The sequence below is a fragment of the Dreissena polymorpha genome, chromosome 5, assembly GCF_020536995.1.
Source record: "Dreissena polymorpha isolate Duluth1 chromosome 5, UMN_Dpol_1.0, whole genome shotgun sequence".
In the NCBI taxonomy this organism is placed as follows: domain Eukaryota; kingdom Metazoa; phylum Mollusca; class Bivalvia; order Myida; family Dreissenidae; genus Dreissena; species Dreissena polymorpha.
This window is the reverse complement of record NC_068359.1, coordinates 29,165,065-29,178,004: the sequence shown is the minus strand read 5'-3', so window position 1 is coordinate 29,178,004 and position 12,940 is coordinate 29,165,065. Positions and strand designations below refer to the sequence as shown.

At 37.8% G+C, this 12,940-nt stretch overlaps 1 protein-coding gene across 6 annotated transcripts in view; it reads left to right on the top strand.

Annotated features, from left to right (window-relative positions):
- The window catches only part of LOC127880661 (pseudouridylate synthase 7 homolog), a 77,932-nt gene that overhangs the window by 63,261 nt on the left and 1,731 nt on the right, over nucleotides 1–12,940 (top strand). For all 6 annotated transcript variants that reach the window (XM_052427987.1, XM_052427985.1, XM_052427986.1 and 3 more), the window contains exons 14-15: nucleotides 7,347–7,485; nucleotides 10,874–11,025. In XM_052427987.1, the coding sequence (XP_052283947.1) occupies nucleotides 7,347–7,485; nucleotides 10,874–11,025 (291 nt within the window). The remainder of the gene's footprint in view (nucleotides 1–7,346; nucleotides 7,486–10,873; nucleotides 11,026–12,940) is intronic.

Here is a 12,940-nt window from a genome sequence, read left to right as displayed (position 1 = left end):
GAAGGTGAGTGTTGTATATCACACAGTATAGGTGCGTGCTGTATATCACACAGTGTAGGTGGGTGTTGTATATCACACAGTGTAGGTGAGTATTGTATATCACACAGTATAGGTGCGTGTTGTATATCACACAGTGTAGGTGAGTGTTGTATATCACACAGTGAAGGTGGGTGTTGATATCACACAGTGTAAATGAGTGTTTTATATCACACATTATAGGTGAGTGTTGTATATCACACAGTGTAGGTGAGTGTTGTATATCACACAGTGTAGGTGAGTGTTGTATATCACACAGTGTAGATGAGTGTTGTATATCACACAGTGTTGGTGAGTGTTGTATATCACACAGTGTAGGTGAGTGTTGTATATCACACAGTGTAGGTGAGTGTTGTATATCACACAGTGTAGGTGAGTGTTGTATATAGCACAGTGTAGGTGGGTGTTGTATATCACAAAGTGTAGGTGAGTCTTGTATATCACACACTGTAGGTGAGTGTTGTATATCACACAGTGTAGGTGAGTGTTGTATATCACAAAGTATAGGTGAGTGTTGTATATCACACTGTGTAGGTGAGTGTTGATATCACACAGTGAAGGTGAGTGTTTATATCACACAGTGTAGGTGAGTGTTGTATATCACACAGTGTAGGTGAGTGTTGTATATAGCACAGTGTAGGTAGGTATTGTATATCACACACTATAGGTGAGTGTTGTATAGCACACAGTATAGGTGGGTGTTGTATATCACACAGTGTAGGTGAGTATTGTATATCACACAGTATAGGTGCGTGTTGTATATCACACAGTATGAGTGTTGTATATTACACAGTATATGTGAGTGTTGTATATCACACAGTGTAGGTGCGTGTTGTATATCACACAGTGTAGGTGCGTGTTGTTTATCACACAGAATAGGTGATAGTTGTATATCACACAGTGTAGGTGCATGTTGTATATCACACAGTATAGGTGAGTGTTATATATCACACAGTGTAGGCGCGTGTTGTTCATCACACAGTATAGGTGAGTGTTGTATATCACACAGTATAGGTGAGTGTTGTATATCACACAGTATAGGTGAGTGTTGTATATCAAAACAGTATAGGTGCATGTTGTATATCACACAGTATAGGTGAGTGTTGTATATCACACAGTGTAGGTGCGTGTTGTTTATCACACAGTGTTGGTGAGTCTTCCATATCACACAGTGTAGGTGTGTGTTGTATATCACACAGTGTAGGTGCGTGGTGTATATCACACAGTATAGGTGAGTGTTGTATATCACACAGTGTAGGTTGTGTTGTATCTCACACAGTATAGGTGAGTGTTGTATATCACACAGTATAGGTGAGTGTTGTATATCACACAGTATAGGTGAGTGTTGTATATCACACAGTGTAGGTGCGTGATGTATATCACACAGTATAGGTGAGTCTTGTATATCACACAGTATAGGTGAGTATTGTATATCACACAGTGTAGGTGAGTATTGTATATCACAGTGTAGGTCATTGTTATATATCACACATTGTAGGTGAGTGTTGTATATCACAGTGTCAGTGAGTGTTGTATATCACACAGTGTTGGTGAGTGTTGTATATCACACAGTGTAGATGAGTGTTGTATATCACACTGTATAGGTGAGAGTTGTATATCACACAGTATAGGTGAGAGTTGTATATCATACAGTGTAGGTGAATGTTGTATATCACACAGTGATGGTGAGTGTTGTATATCACACAGTGTAGGTGAGTGTTGTATATCACACAGTGTTGATGAGTCTTGTATATCACACAGTATAGGTGAGTGTTGTATATCACACAGTATAGGCGAGTGTTGTATATCACACAGTGTAGGTGAGTGTTGTATATCACACAGTGTAGGTGAGTGTTGTATATCACACAGTGTAGGTGAGTGTTGTATATCACACAGTGTAGGTTAGTGTTGTATATCACAAAGTGTAGGTGCGTGTTGTATATCACACAGTGTAGGTGAGTGTTGTATATCACACAGTGAAGGTGGGTGTTGATATCACACAGTGTTGATGAGTCTTGTATATCACACAGTGTAGGTGAGTGTTGTATATCACACAGTGTAGGTGAGTGTTGTATATAGCACAGTGTATATAGGTATTGTATATCACACACTATAGGTGAGTGTTGTATAGCACACAGTATAGGTGAGTGTTGTATATCACACAGTGTAGGTGAGTGTTGTATATCACACAGTGTAGGTGAGTGTTGTATATCACACAGTGTAGGTTAGTGTTGTATATCACAAAGTGTAGGTGCGTGTTGTATATCACAAAGTATAGGTGAGTGTTGTATATCACACTGTGTAGGTGAGTGTTGATATCACACAGTGTAGGTGAGTGTTTATATCACACAGTGTAGGTGAGTGTTGTATATCACACAGTGTAGGTGAGTGTTGTATATAGCACAGTGTATATAGGTATTGTATATCACACACTATAGGTGAGTGTTGTATAGCACACAGTATAGGTGAGTGTTGTATATCACACAGTGTAGGTGAGTGTTGTATATCACACAGTGTAGGTGAGTGTTGTATATCACACAGTGTAGGTGAGTGTTGTATATCACACAGTGTAGGTTAGTGTTGTATATCACAAAGTGTAGGTGCGTCTTGTATATCACACATAATAGGTGAGTGTTGTATATCACACAGTGTAGGTGAGTGTTGTATATCACACAGTGTTGATGAGTCTTGTATATCACACAGTATAGGTGAGTGTTGTATATCACACAGTATATGTGAGTGTTGTTTATCACACAGTGTAGGTGAGTGTTGTATATCACACAGTGTGGGTGAGTGTTGTATATCACACAGTATAGGTGCGTGTTGTATATCACACAGTGTAGGTGGGTGTTGTATATCACACAGTGTAGGTGAGTATTGTATATCACACAGTATAGGTGCGTGTTGTATATCACACAGTATGAGTGTTGTATATTACACAGTATATGTGAGTGTTGTATATCACACAGTGTAGGTGAGTGTTGTATATCACACAGTGTAGGTGAGTGTTGTATATCACACAGTATAGGTGCGTGTTGTATATCACACAGTGTAGGTGGGTGTTGTATATCACACAGTGTTGGTGAGTATTGTATATCACACAGTATAGGTGCGTGTTGTATATCACACATTGTAGGTGAGTGTTGTATATCACACAGTGAAGGTGAGTGTTGATATCACACAGTGAAGGTGAGTGTTGATATCACACAGTGTAAATGAGTGTTTTATATCACACATTATAGGTGAGTGTTGTATATCACACAGTGTAGGTGAGTGTTGTATAGCACACAGTATAGGTGAGTGTTGTATATCACACAGTGTAGATGAGTGTTGTATATCACACAGTATAGGTGAGAGTTGTATATCACACAGTATAGGTGAGAGTTGTATATCACACAGTGTAGGTGAATGTTGTTTATCACACAGTGATGGTGAGTGTTGTATATCACACAGTGTAGGTGAGTGTTGTATATCACACAGTGTATGTGAGTGTTGTATATCACACAGTGTATGTGAATGTTGTATATCACACAGTGTAGGTGAGTGTTGTATATCACACAGTGTAGGTGAGTGTTGTATATCACACAGTGTAGGTGAGTGTTGTATATCACACAGTGTAGGTTAGTGTTGTATATCACAAAATGTAGGTGAGTCTTGTATATCACACATTATAGATGAGTGTTGTATATCACACAGTGTAGGTGAGTGTTGTATATCACACAGTGTTGATGAGTCTTGTATATCACACAGTATAGGTGAGTGTTGTATATCACACAGTATAGGTGAGTGTTGTATATCACACAGTATAGGTGAGTGTTGTATATCACACAGTGTAGGTGAGTGTTGTATATCACACAGTATGAGTGTTGTATATCACACAGTATATGTGAGTGTTGTATATCACACAGTGAAGGTGAGTGTTGTATATCACACAGTATAGGTGCGTGCTGTATATCACACAGTGTAGGTGGGTGTTGTATATCACACAGTGTAGGTGAGTATTGTATATCACACAGTATAGGTGCGTGTTGTATATCACACAGTGTAGGTGAGTGTTGTATATCACACAGTGAAGGTGGGTGTTGATATCACACAGTGTAAATGAGTGTTTTATATCACACATTATAGGTGAGTGTTGTATATCACACAGTGTAGGTGAGTGTTGTATATCACACAGTGTAGGTGAGTGTTGTATATCACACAGTGTAGATGAGTGTTGTATATCACACAGTGTTGGTGAGTGTTGTATATCACACAGTGTAGGTGAGTGTTGTATATCACACAGTGTAGGTGAGTGTTGTATATCACACAGTGTAGGTGAGTGTTGTATATAGCACAGTGTAGGTGAGTGTTGTATATCACAAAGTGTAGGTGAGTCTTGTATATCACACACTGTAGGTCAGTGTTGTATATCACACAGTGTAGGTGAGTGTTGTATATCACAAAGTATAGGTGAGTGTTTTATATCACACTGTGTAGGTGAGTGTTGATATCACACAGTGAAGGTGAGTGTTTATATCACACAGTGTAGGTGAGTGTTGTATATCACACAGTGTAGGTGAGTGTTGTATATAGCACAGTGTAGGTAGGTATTGTATATCACACACTATAGGTGAGTGTTGTATAGCACACAGTATAGGTGGGTGTTGTATATCACACAGTGTAGGTGAGTATTGTATATCACACAGTATAGGTGCGTGTTGTATATCACACAGTATGAGTGTTGTATATTACACAGTATATGTGAGTGTTGTATATCACACAGTGTAGGTGCGTGTTGTATATCACACAGTGTAGGTGCGTGTTGTTTATCACACAGAATAGGTGATAGTTGTATATCACACAGTGTAGGTGCATGTTGTATATCACACAGTATAGGTGAGTGTTATATATCACACAGTGTAGGTGCGTGTTGTTCATCACACAGTATAGGTGAGTGTTGTATATCACACAGTATAGGTGAGTGTTGTATATCACACAGTATAGGTGAGTGTTGTATATCACACAGAATAGGCGAGTGTTGTATATCAAAACAGTATAGGTGCATGTTGTATATCACACAGTATAGGTGAGTGTTGTATATCACACAGTGTAGGTGCGTGTTGTATATCACACAGTGTTGGTGAGTCTTCCATATCACACAGTGTAGGTGTGTGTTGTATATCACACAGTGTAGGTGCGTGGTGTATATCACACAGTATAGGTGAGTGTTGTATATCACACAGTGTAGGTTGTGTTGTATCTCACACAGTATAGGTGAGTGTTGTATATCACACAGTATAGGTGAGTGTTGTATATCACACAGTATATGTGAGTGTTGTATATCACACAGTGTAGGTGCGTGATGTATATCACACAGTATAGGTGAGTCTTGTATATCACACAGTATAGGTGAGTATTGTATATCATACAGTGTAGGTGAATGTTGTATATCACACAGTGATGGTGAGTGTTGTATATCACACAGTGTAGGTGAGTCTTGTATATCACACAGTGTATGTGAGTGTTGTATATCACACAGTGTAGGTGAGTGTTGTATATCACACAGTGTAGGTGAGTCTTGTATATCACACAGTGTAGGTGTATCTTGTATATCACACAGTGTAGGTGAGTGTTGTATATCACACAGTGTAGGTGAGTGTTGTTTATCACACAGTGTAGGTAAGCGCTGTATATCACACAGTGTAGGTGAGTGTTGTATATCACACAGTGTAGGTGAATCTTGTATATCACACAGTGTAGGTGAGTGTTGTATATCACACAGTGTAGGTGAGTGTTGTATATCACACAGTATAGGTGAGTGTTGTATATCACACAGTGTATGTGAATGTTGTATATCACACAGTGTAGGTGATAGTTGTATATCACACAGTGTAGGTGAGTGTTGTATATCACACAGTGTAGGTGAGTGTTGTATATCACACAGTGTAGGTGAGTGTTGTATATCACAAAGTGTAGGTGAGTCTTGTATATCACACATTATAGGTGCATGTTGTATACCACACAGTGTAGGTGAGTGTTGTATATCACACAGTGTAGGTGAGTGTTGTATATCACACCATGTTGGTGAGTCTTCCATATCATACAGTGTAGGTGAGTGTTGTATATCACACAGTGTATGTGAGTGTTGTATATCACACAGTGTAGGTGAGTGTTGTATATCACACATCCAGTGCTGGTGTCCTCCTTTCATGGAAGAAAGAGAAGAGTTTTTAAACCATGAAAATTAATTGTATTTTATTATGAAGTAAGATTATAACTTATTAAAACTAAATTATCATAGTTAAGAGGCTAATTTGCGTTATTAATATTTTCTGGTTTTGTAAAAACTATTCAATAGTTTAATATCTGATTATCTGTAATAATCCCATGTGTTAAAGATCTTGTAAACAAATCTTGGAGAAGGAAACCATAAGACAGTGCAACATTTAATATGTATATATCACACAGTGTAGGTGAGTGTTGTATATCACACAGTGTAGGTGAGTGTTGTATATCACACAGTGTAGGTTAGTGTTGTATATCACAAAGTGTAGTGGAGTCTTGTATATCACACATTATAGGTGCGTGTTGTATATCACACAGTGTAGGTGAGTGTTGTATATCACACAGTTTTGGTGAGTCTTCCATATCACACAGTGTAGGTGAGTGTTGTATATCACACAGTGTATGTGAGTGTTGTATATCACACAGTGTATGTGAGTTTTGTATATCACACAGTGTAGGTGAGTGTTGTATATCACACCCAGTGCTGGTGTTCTCCTTTCATGGAAGAAAGAGAAGAGTTTTTAAACCATGAAAATTAATTTGATCATGAATTAAGATTATAACTTATTAAAACTAAATTATCATAGTTAAGAGGCTAATTTGTGTTATTAATATTTTCTGGTTTTGTTAAAACTATTCAATAGTTTAATATCTGATTATCTCTTGTAACCCTATGTGTTAAAGATCTTGTAAAATAATCTTGGAGAAGGAAACCATAAGACAGTGCAACATTTAATATGTCTGCAAAGCAATTTTTAAGTAATTACTTTAATCTTTTGCACCCCTGATTATAATAACAGCTTTCTTTATCAAAGAGCACAACTCAATGAACAATCATATTTGGGGTAAAATTTGAGTCTTGTTGGGAAAAGTGGTTTTAATGCATGTGCGTAAAGTATCATCCCAGATTAGCCTGTGTAGTCTGCACAGTCTTATCAGGGAAAACACTTTCTGCATTTATGGCATTTTTTTTTCGGAAGAAGCTTTATACGCATCCCAGTTTTCCTAGATCACTGCTAATTTTATTGCACAACTGTTTACAGGGAAGTACACAATATACGATGTGGTTCTACCTCTTCCGGGGTTCGACTCTGTTTACCCTGACAACAACCTCCAAGGGCTGTACAAGGAAGTCATGGAGAAGGATGGGCTAGACTACACTAACATGAGACGTAAACACAAGTATGTGCAAACATTTGTTGTGGCAAAATTCTTTTGTCTGTCAGTTTTATTGTTTAATTAATGAACTATCCTGACAAATCATAACAAATCCTGCAGGTTTCTTTTCCAATTTCACTTCAACAATTCAACTTCAGATCATCCAAGATACAATGCCAGTACTGGCATGATTTCAAATGCATGTTTTGAGAGAGTGAGAAAAGAGCAACAGTCTAACCTGTGTTAAGCTGCTAGTCAAGGGTGTCAAAGTGGCCACTGAAGGCATATGACCACTGTTTAGAAGGTTGGTCAGCTGATAGTGTAGCATCCGAATTCAAACAAACACCAAGAGCAAAAACACTGATAGTCTGTTAATGACTAAACTAACATTTGTTTACATATAGATTGTATATTTTATTTTTCTTGCATGTAAATGTAGTTTATGACCTACTGGTACATGAAATATCATGTTTTGCTGAGTAAGTCTAATTTGCACAACATCATCACACAAACATCATTCAAACAACCTGAAGCTTATCAGTGTAAGTCAAATGTGTCTTATAACATAGATATCTTTCTCAATCATAACAAGCACAAGCTCAGAACAACTAAACTATGTACAATCATTCTAAACCAAACAATTGCAACATATCACATTATTAGAAACGCTCTGTTGAAGAATGATCAGATGATGTTACTTTCAACTACATATTTAAATTTATAATTGCTACCTCAACATTAAAACTACTATTGAGCCATCATTTCATTAGCTTTTATCATTTGAAACCTGTAACATACTCTGACATATTTTATTTGAAAATTTGCCTTTAAAAACTTATCAACACTGTTATACTAGAATTTGTATGCTCTCAGTAGGCGGCAGATATTATGGTTGTTACTGCAAGCAGATTCTTTGGCAGCGCAAAAGACGCTTGTACATAAAAGTTGTGAGGCAATCAAGGAAGATTGATTTGAATATTGAATGTTCTTACCTGAGAATGACTGCCTCATAAACTTAACAGGATGATAAAAAGGCTTTCATTTTAAAACATACTGGCCACTTTCCATATACATGTACAACTGGTGACTGTTAAATACAGGTGTTATGTCATACAGGTGTTGTGTCATACAGAGGTTATTTCATACAGGGGTTATGTCATACATGGGTTATGTCATACATGGGTTATGTCATACTGGTGTTGTGTCATACAAGGGTAATGTCATACATTGGTTATGTCATACTGGGGTTGTGTCATACAGGGGTAATGTCATACTGGTGTTTTGTCATACAGGTGTTGTGTCATACTGGTGTTTTTTTTAACAGGGGGTTATGTCATACTGGTGCTGTGTCATACAGGGGTAATTTCATACCGGGGGTTATGTCATACTGGTATTCTGTCATTCAGGGGTAATGTCATACTGGGATTATGTCATGCTGGTGTTTGTGTCATACAGTGGTAATGTCATTCAGGGGTTATGTCATACTGGTGTTGTATCATACAAGTGCAATGTCATGCAGGATTTATGTCATACTTATGTAATGTCATACAGATGTTATTGCATACAAGTGTTATGTCATACAGGGGTTATGTCATACAGGCGTACTTATGACTAATTTTCAGGGGGAATCTTAGACTGACTGCTTAAGCCAGATTAACTCTATGTCAGGTTAGACTTTACTCATACAGATTAACGCTATGTCAGGTTAGACTTTACTCATACAGACTAACGCTATGTCAGGTTAGACTTTACTCATACAGATTAACGCTTTGTCAGGTTAGACTTTACTCATACAGATTAACACTATGTCAGGTTAGACTTTACTCATACAGATTAACACTATGTCAGGTTAGACTTTACTCATACAGATTAACGCTATGTCAGGTTAGACTTTACTCATACAGATTAACGCTATGTCAGGTTAGACTTTACTCATACAGATTAACGCTATGTCAGGTTAGACTTAACTCATAGAGATTAACGCTATGTCAGGTTAGACTTTGCTCATACAGATTAACGCTATGTCAGGTTAGACTTTACTCATACAGATTAATGCTATGTCAGGTTAGACTTTACTCATACAGATTAACACTATGTCAGGTGAGACTTTACTCATAAAGATTAACACTATGTCAGGTTAGACTTTACTCATACAGATTAACGCTATGTCAGGTTAGACTTAACTCATACAGATTAATGCTATGTCAGGTTAGACTTGACTCATACAGATTAACGCTATGTCAGGTTAGACTTTACTCATACAGATTAACGCTATGTCAGGTTAGACTTTACTCATACAGATTTACGCTATGTCAGGTAAGACTTAACTCATACAGATTAACGCTATGTCAGGTTAGACTTTACTCATACACATTAACACTATGTCAGGTTAGACTTTACTCATACAGATTAACGCTTTGTCAGGTTAGACTTTACTCATACAGATTAACACTATGTCAGGTTAGACTTTACTCATACAGATTAACGCTATGTCAGGTTAGACTTTACTCATACAGATTAACGCTATGTCAGGTTAGACTTTACTCATACAGATTAACGCTATGTCAGGTTAGACTTAACTCATACAGATTAACGCTATGTCAGGTTAGACTTTGCTCATACAGATTAACGCTATGTCAGGTTAGACTTTACTCATACAGATTAATGCTATGTCAGGTTAGACTTTACTCATACAGATTAACACTATGTCAGGTTAGACTTTACTCATACAGATTAACGCTATGTCAGGTTAGACTTAACTCATACAGATTAATGCTATGTCAGGTTAGACTTGACTCATACAGATTAATGCTATGTCAGGTTAGACTTTACTCATACAGATTAACGCTATGTCAGGTTAGACTTTACTCATACAGATTTACGCTATGTCAGGTTAGACTTAACTCAAACAGATTAACGCTATGTCATGTTAGACTTTACTCATACAGATTAACGCTATGTCAGGTAAGACTTTACTCATTCAGATTAACGCTATGTCAGGTTAGACTTTACTCATACAGATTAATGCTATGTCAGGTTAGTCTTTACTCATACAGATTAACGCTATGTCAGGTTAGACTTTACTCATACAGATTAACGCTATGTCAGGCTAGACTTTACTCATACAGATTAACGCTATGTCAGGTTAGACTTTACTCATACAGATGAACGCTATGTCAGGTTAGACTTTAAGCCAGATTAACGCTATGTCAGGTTAGACTTTACTCATAAGGCCAAGATTACAGGTCCTGTTGATTTGAGAAATATTTTACATAAAACAGTGCTTCACCTCACTGATATTTAAATGGAGTTAATCAGAAATAATTTGATTTCCAAAATAGTCTCTTTCAATGGGCATCATATTTACCCCTCAAAGTGTGCTAGGTTAGTAAGCAGTTGTGTCTATTCTCAGAGACTTCTCTCTGGCGGGTGGTTACCGTCACATCGTGGTGCGCCCCAAGGACGTCTCCTGGAGACTGCATCGCTATGACGACCCCACTTCACCCGTTGTCCTCAGTGACTGGGATGTCATGAAAGGTGACACACTGAACAATACAAGCACAGGTACAAGGAACCATACTTTTTTATGTCCCACAATTAGAAGGGGTGGGTCTATAGATTTTCCCTTGTCCGTCAGCCATTGTTTATGTGTCCTTCCTCCTTAGAAGAAGAGGGGGTATATTGTTTTGCACATGTCGGTCGGTCGGTCCGTCCGTCCATTGGTCCTTCCACCAGATGGTTTCCGGATGATTACTCAAGAATGCTTAGGCCTAGGATCATGAAACTTCATAGGTACATTGATCATGATTGGCAGATGACCCCTATTGATTTTCAGGTCACTATGTCAAAGGTCAAGGTCACGGTAACTCGAAATAGTAATATGGTTTCCGGATGATAACTCAAGAATGCTTAGGCCTAGGATCATGAAACTTCATAGGTACGTTGATCATGACTGGCAGATGACCCCTATCGATTTTCAGGTCACTAGGTCAAAGGTCAAGGTCACAGTGACTCGAAATAGTAAAATGGTTTCCAGATGATAACTCAAGAATGCTTACGCCTAGGATCATGAAACTTCATAGGAACATTGATCATGACTGGCAGATGACCCCTATCGATTTTCAGGTTACTAGGTCAAAGGTCAAGGTCACAGTGACTTGAAACAGTAAAATGGTTTCCGGATGATAACTCAAGAATGCTTTCGCCTATGATCATGAAACTTCATAGGAACATTGATCATGACTGGCAGATGTCCCCTATTGATTTTCAGGTAACTAGGTCAAAGGTCAAGGTCACAGTGACTCGAAATAGTAAAATGGTTTCTGGATGATAACTCAAGAATGCTTAGGCCTAGGATCATGAAACTTCATAGATACATTGATAATGACTGGCAGATGACCCCTATTGATTTTCAGATCACTACGTCAAAGGTCAAGGTCACAGTGACTCGAAATATTAAAATGGTTTCCGGATGATAACTCAAGAATAATTAGGCCTAGGATCATGAAATTTCATAGGTACATTGATCATGACTGGCAGATGACCCCTATTTATTTTCAGCTCACTAGGTCAAAGGTCAAGGTCACAGTGACAAAAAACGTATTCACACAATGGCTGCCACTACAACTGACAGCCCATATTTTGGGCATGCATTTTTTACAAACAGCCCTTGTTCAGCCAGATGTAACTCAAAAAGTCACGTTGCTGGAGTGACATACCTTTAATAAATTTTAAACAGCATGTGAACTTGTACACCTCCATGGCCTTTATGGCAAAAAAACCACATTTGTATGCCCTTCTCATACATTTTATTTCTGCATAATATCTAGAAAACGCTTTGACAAACAAACATGCAAAGTAGTATTATTGTCAGTGATATCTTGAGAGAAAGGCAAGTTAGATGTTGATTTTTAGGTTACATGGTTAAAGAACTGGGTAAGGGGTGGTTGTGGCATTACATTGTATTCTGAATGATATCTATAGGATACCCTGACCTACAATCATCCTATCTTAACCCTTTGCATGCTGGGAAATTTGTCGTCTGCTAAAATTTTGTCTGCTGAATTTCTAAAATTAGCAGTTTCTTCGATTTTTTTCTAAGAATACTATCAGAATGGCAAACAGTTTGGATCCTGATGAGATGCCACGTTCTGTGGCGTCTCATCTGGATCCAAACTGTTTGCAAAGACCTTCAAAATTTGGTTCCAGCACTGAAAGAGTAGGCTTGTTACTTGGGAGGAACAAATGATGTCTATCAATTTTGTGGTCAACAGGTAAAATCTCAAGATCGCAGTGGCTTGTAAGAGAGAATTCATTTCCGCACAATATCGATTTGATCTATGAACATCTTAATTGCTATTCTTGTTACTTGGGGGAAGAAAAGATGCCAATTGATTTTTAGGTAAACAAGTTAAAAATAGAGGTCACATGGACTTTTAATATGAGATACCTTGAACAAAATATCTGACATTTCTTAGGA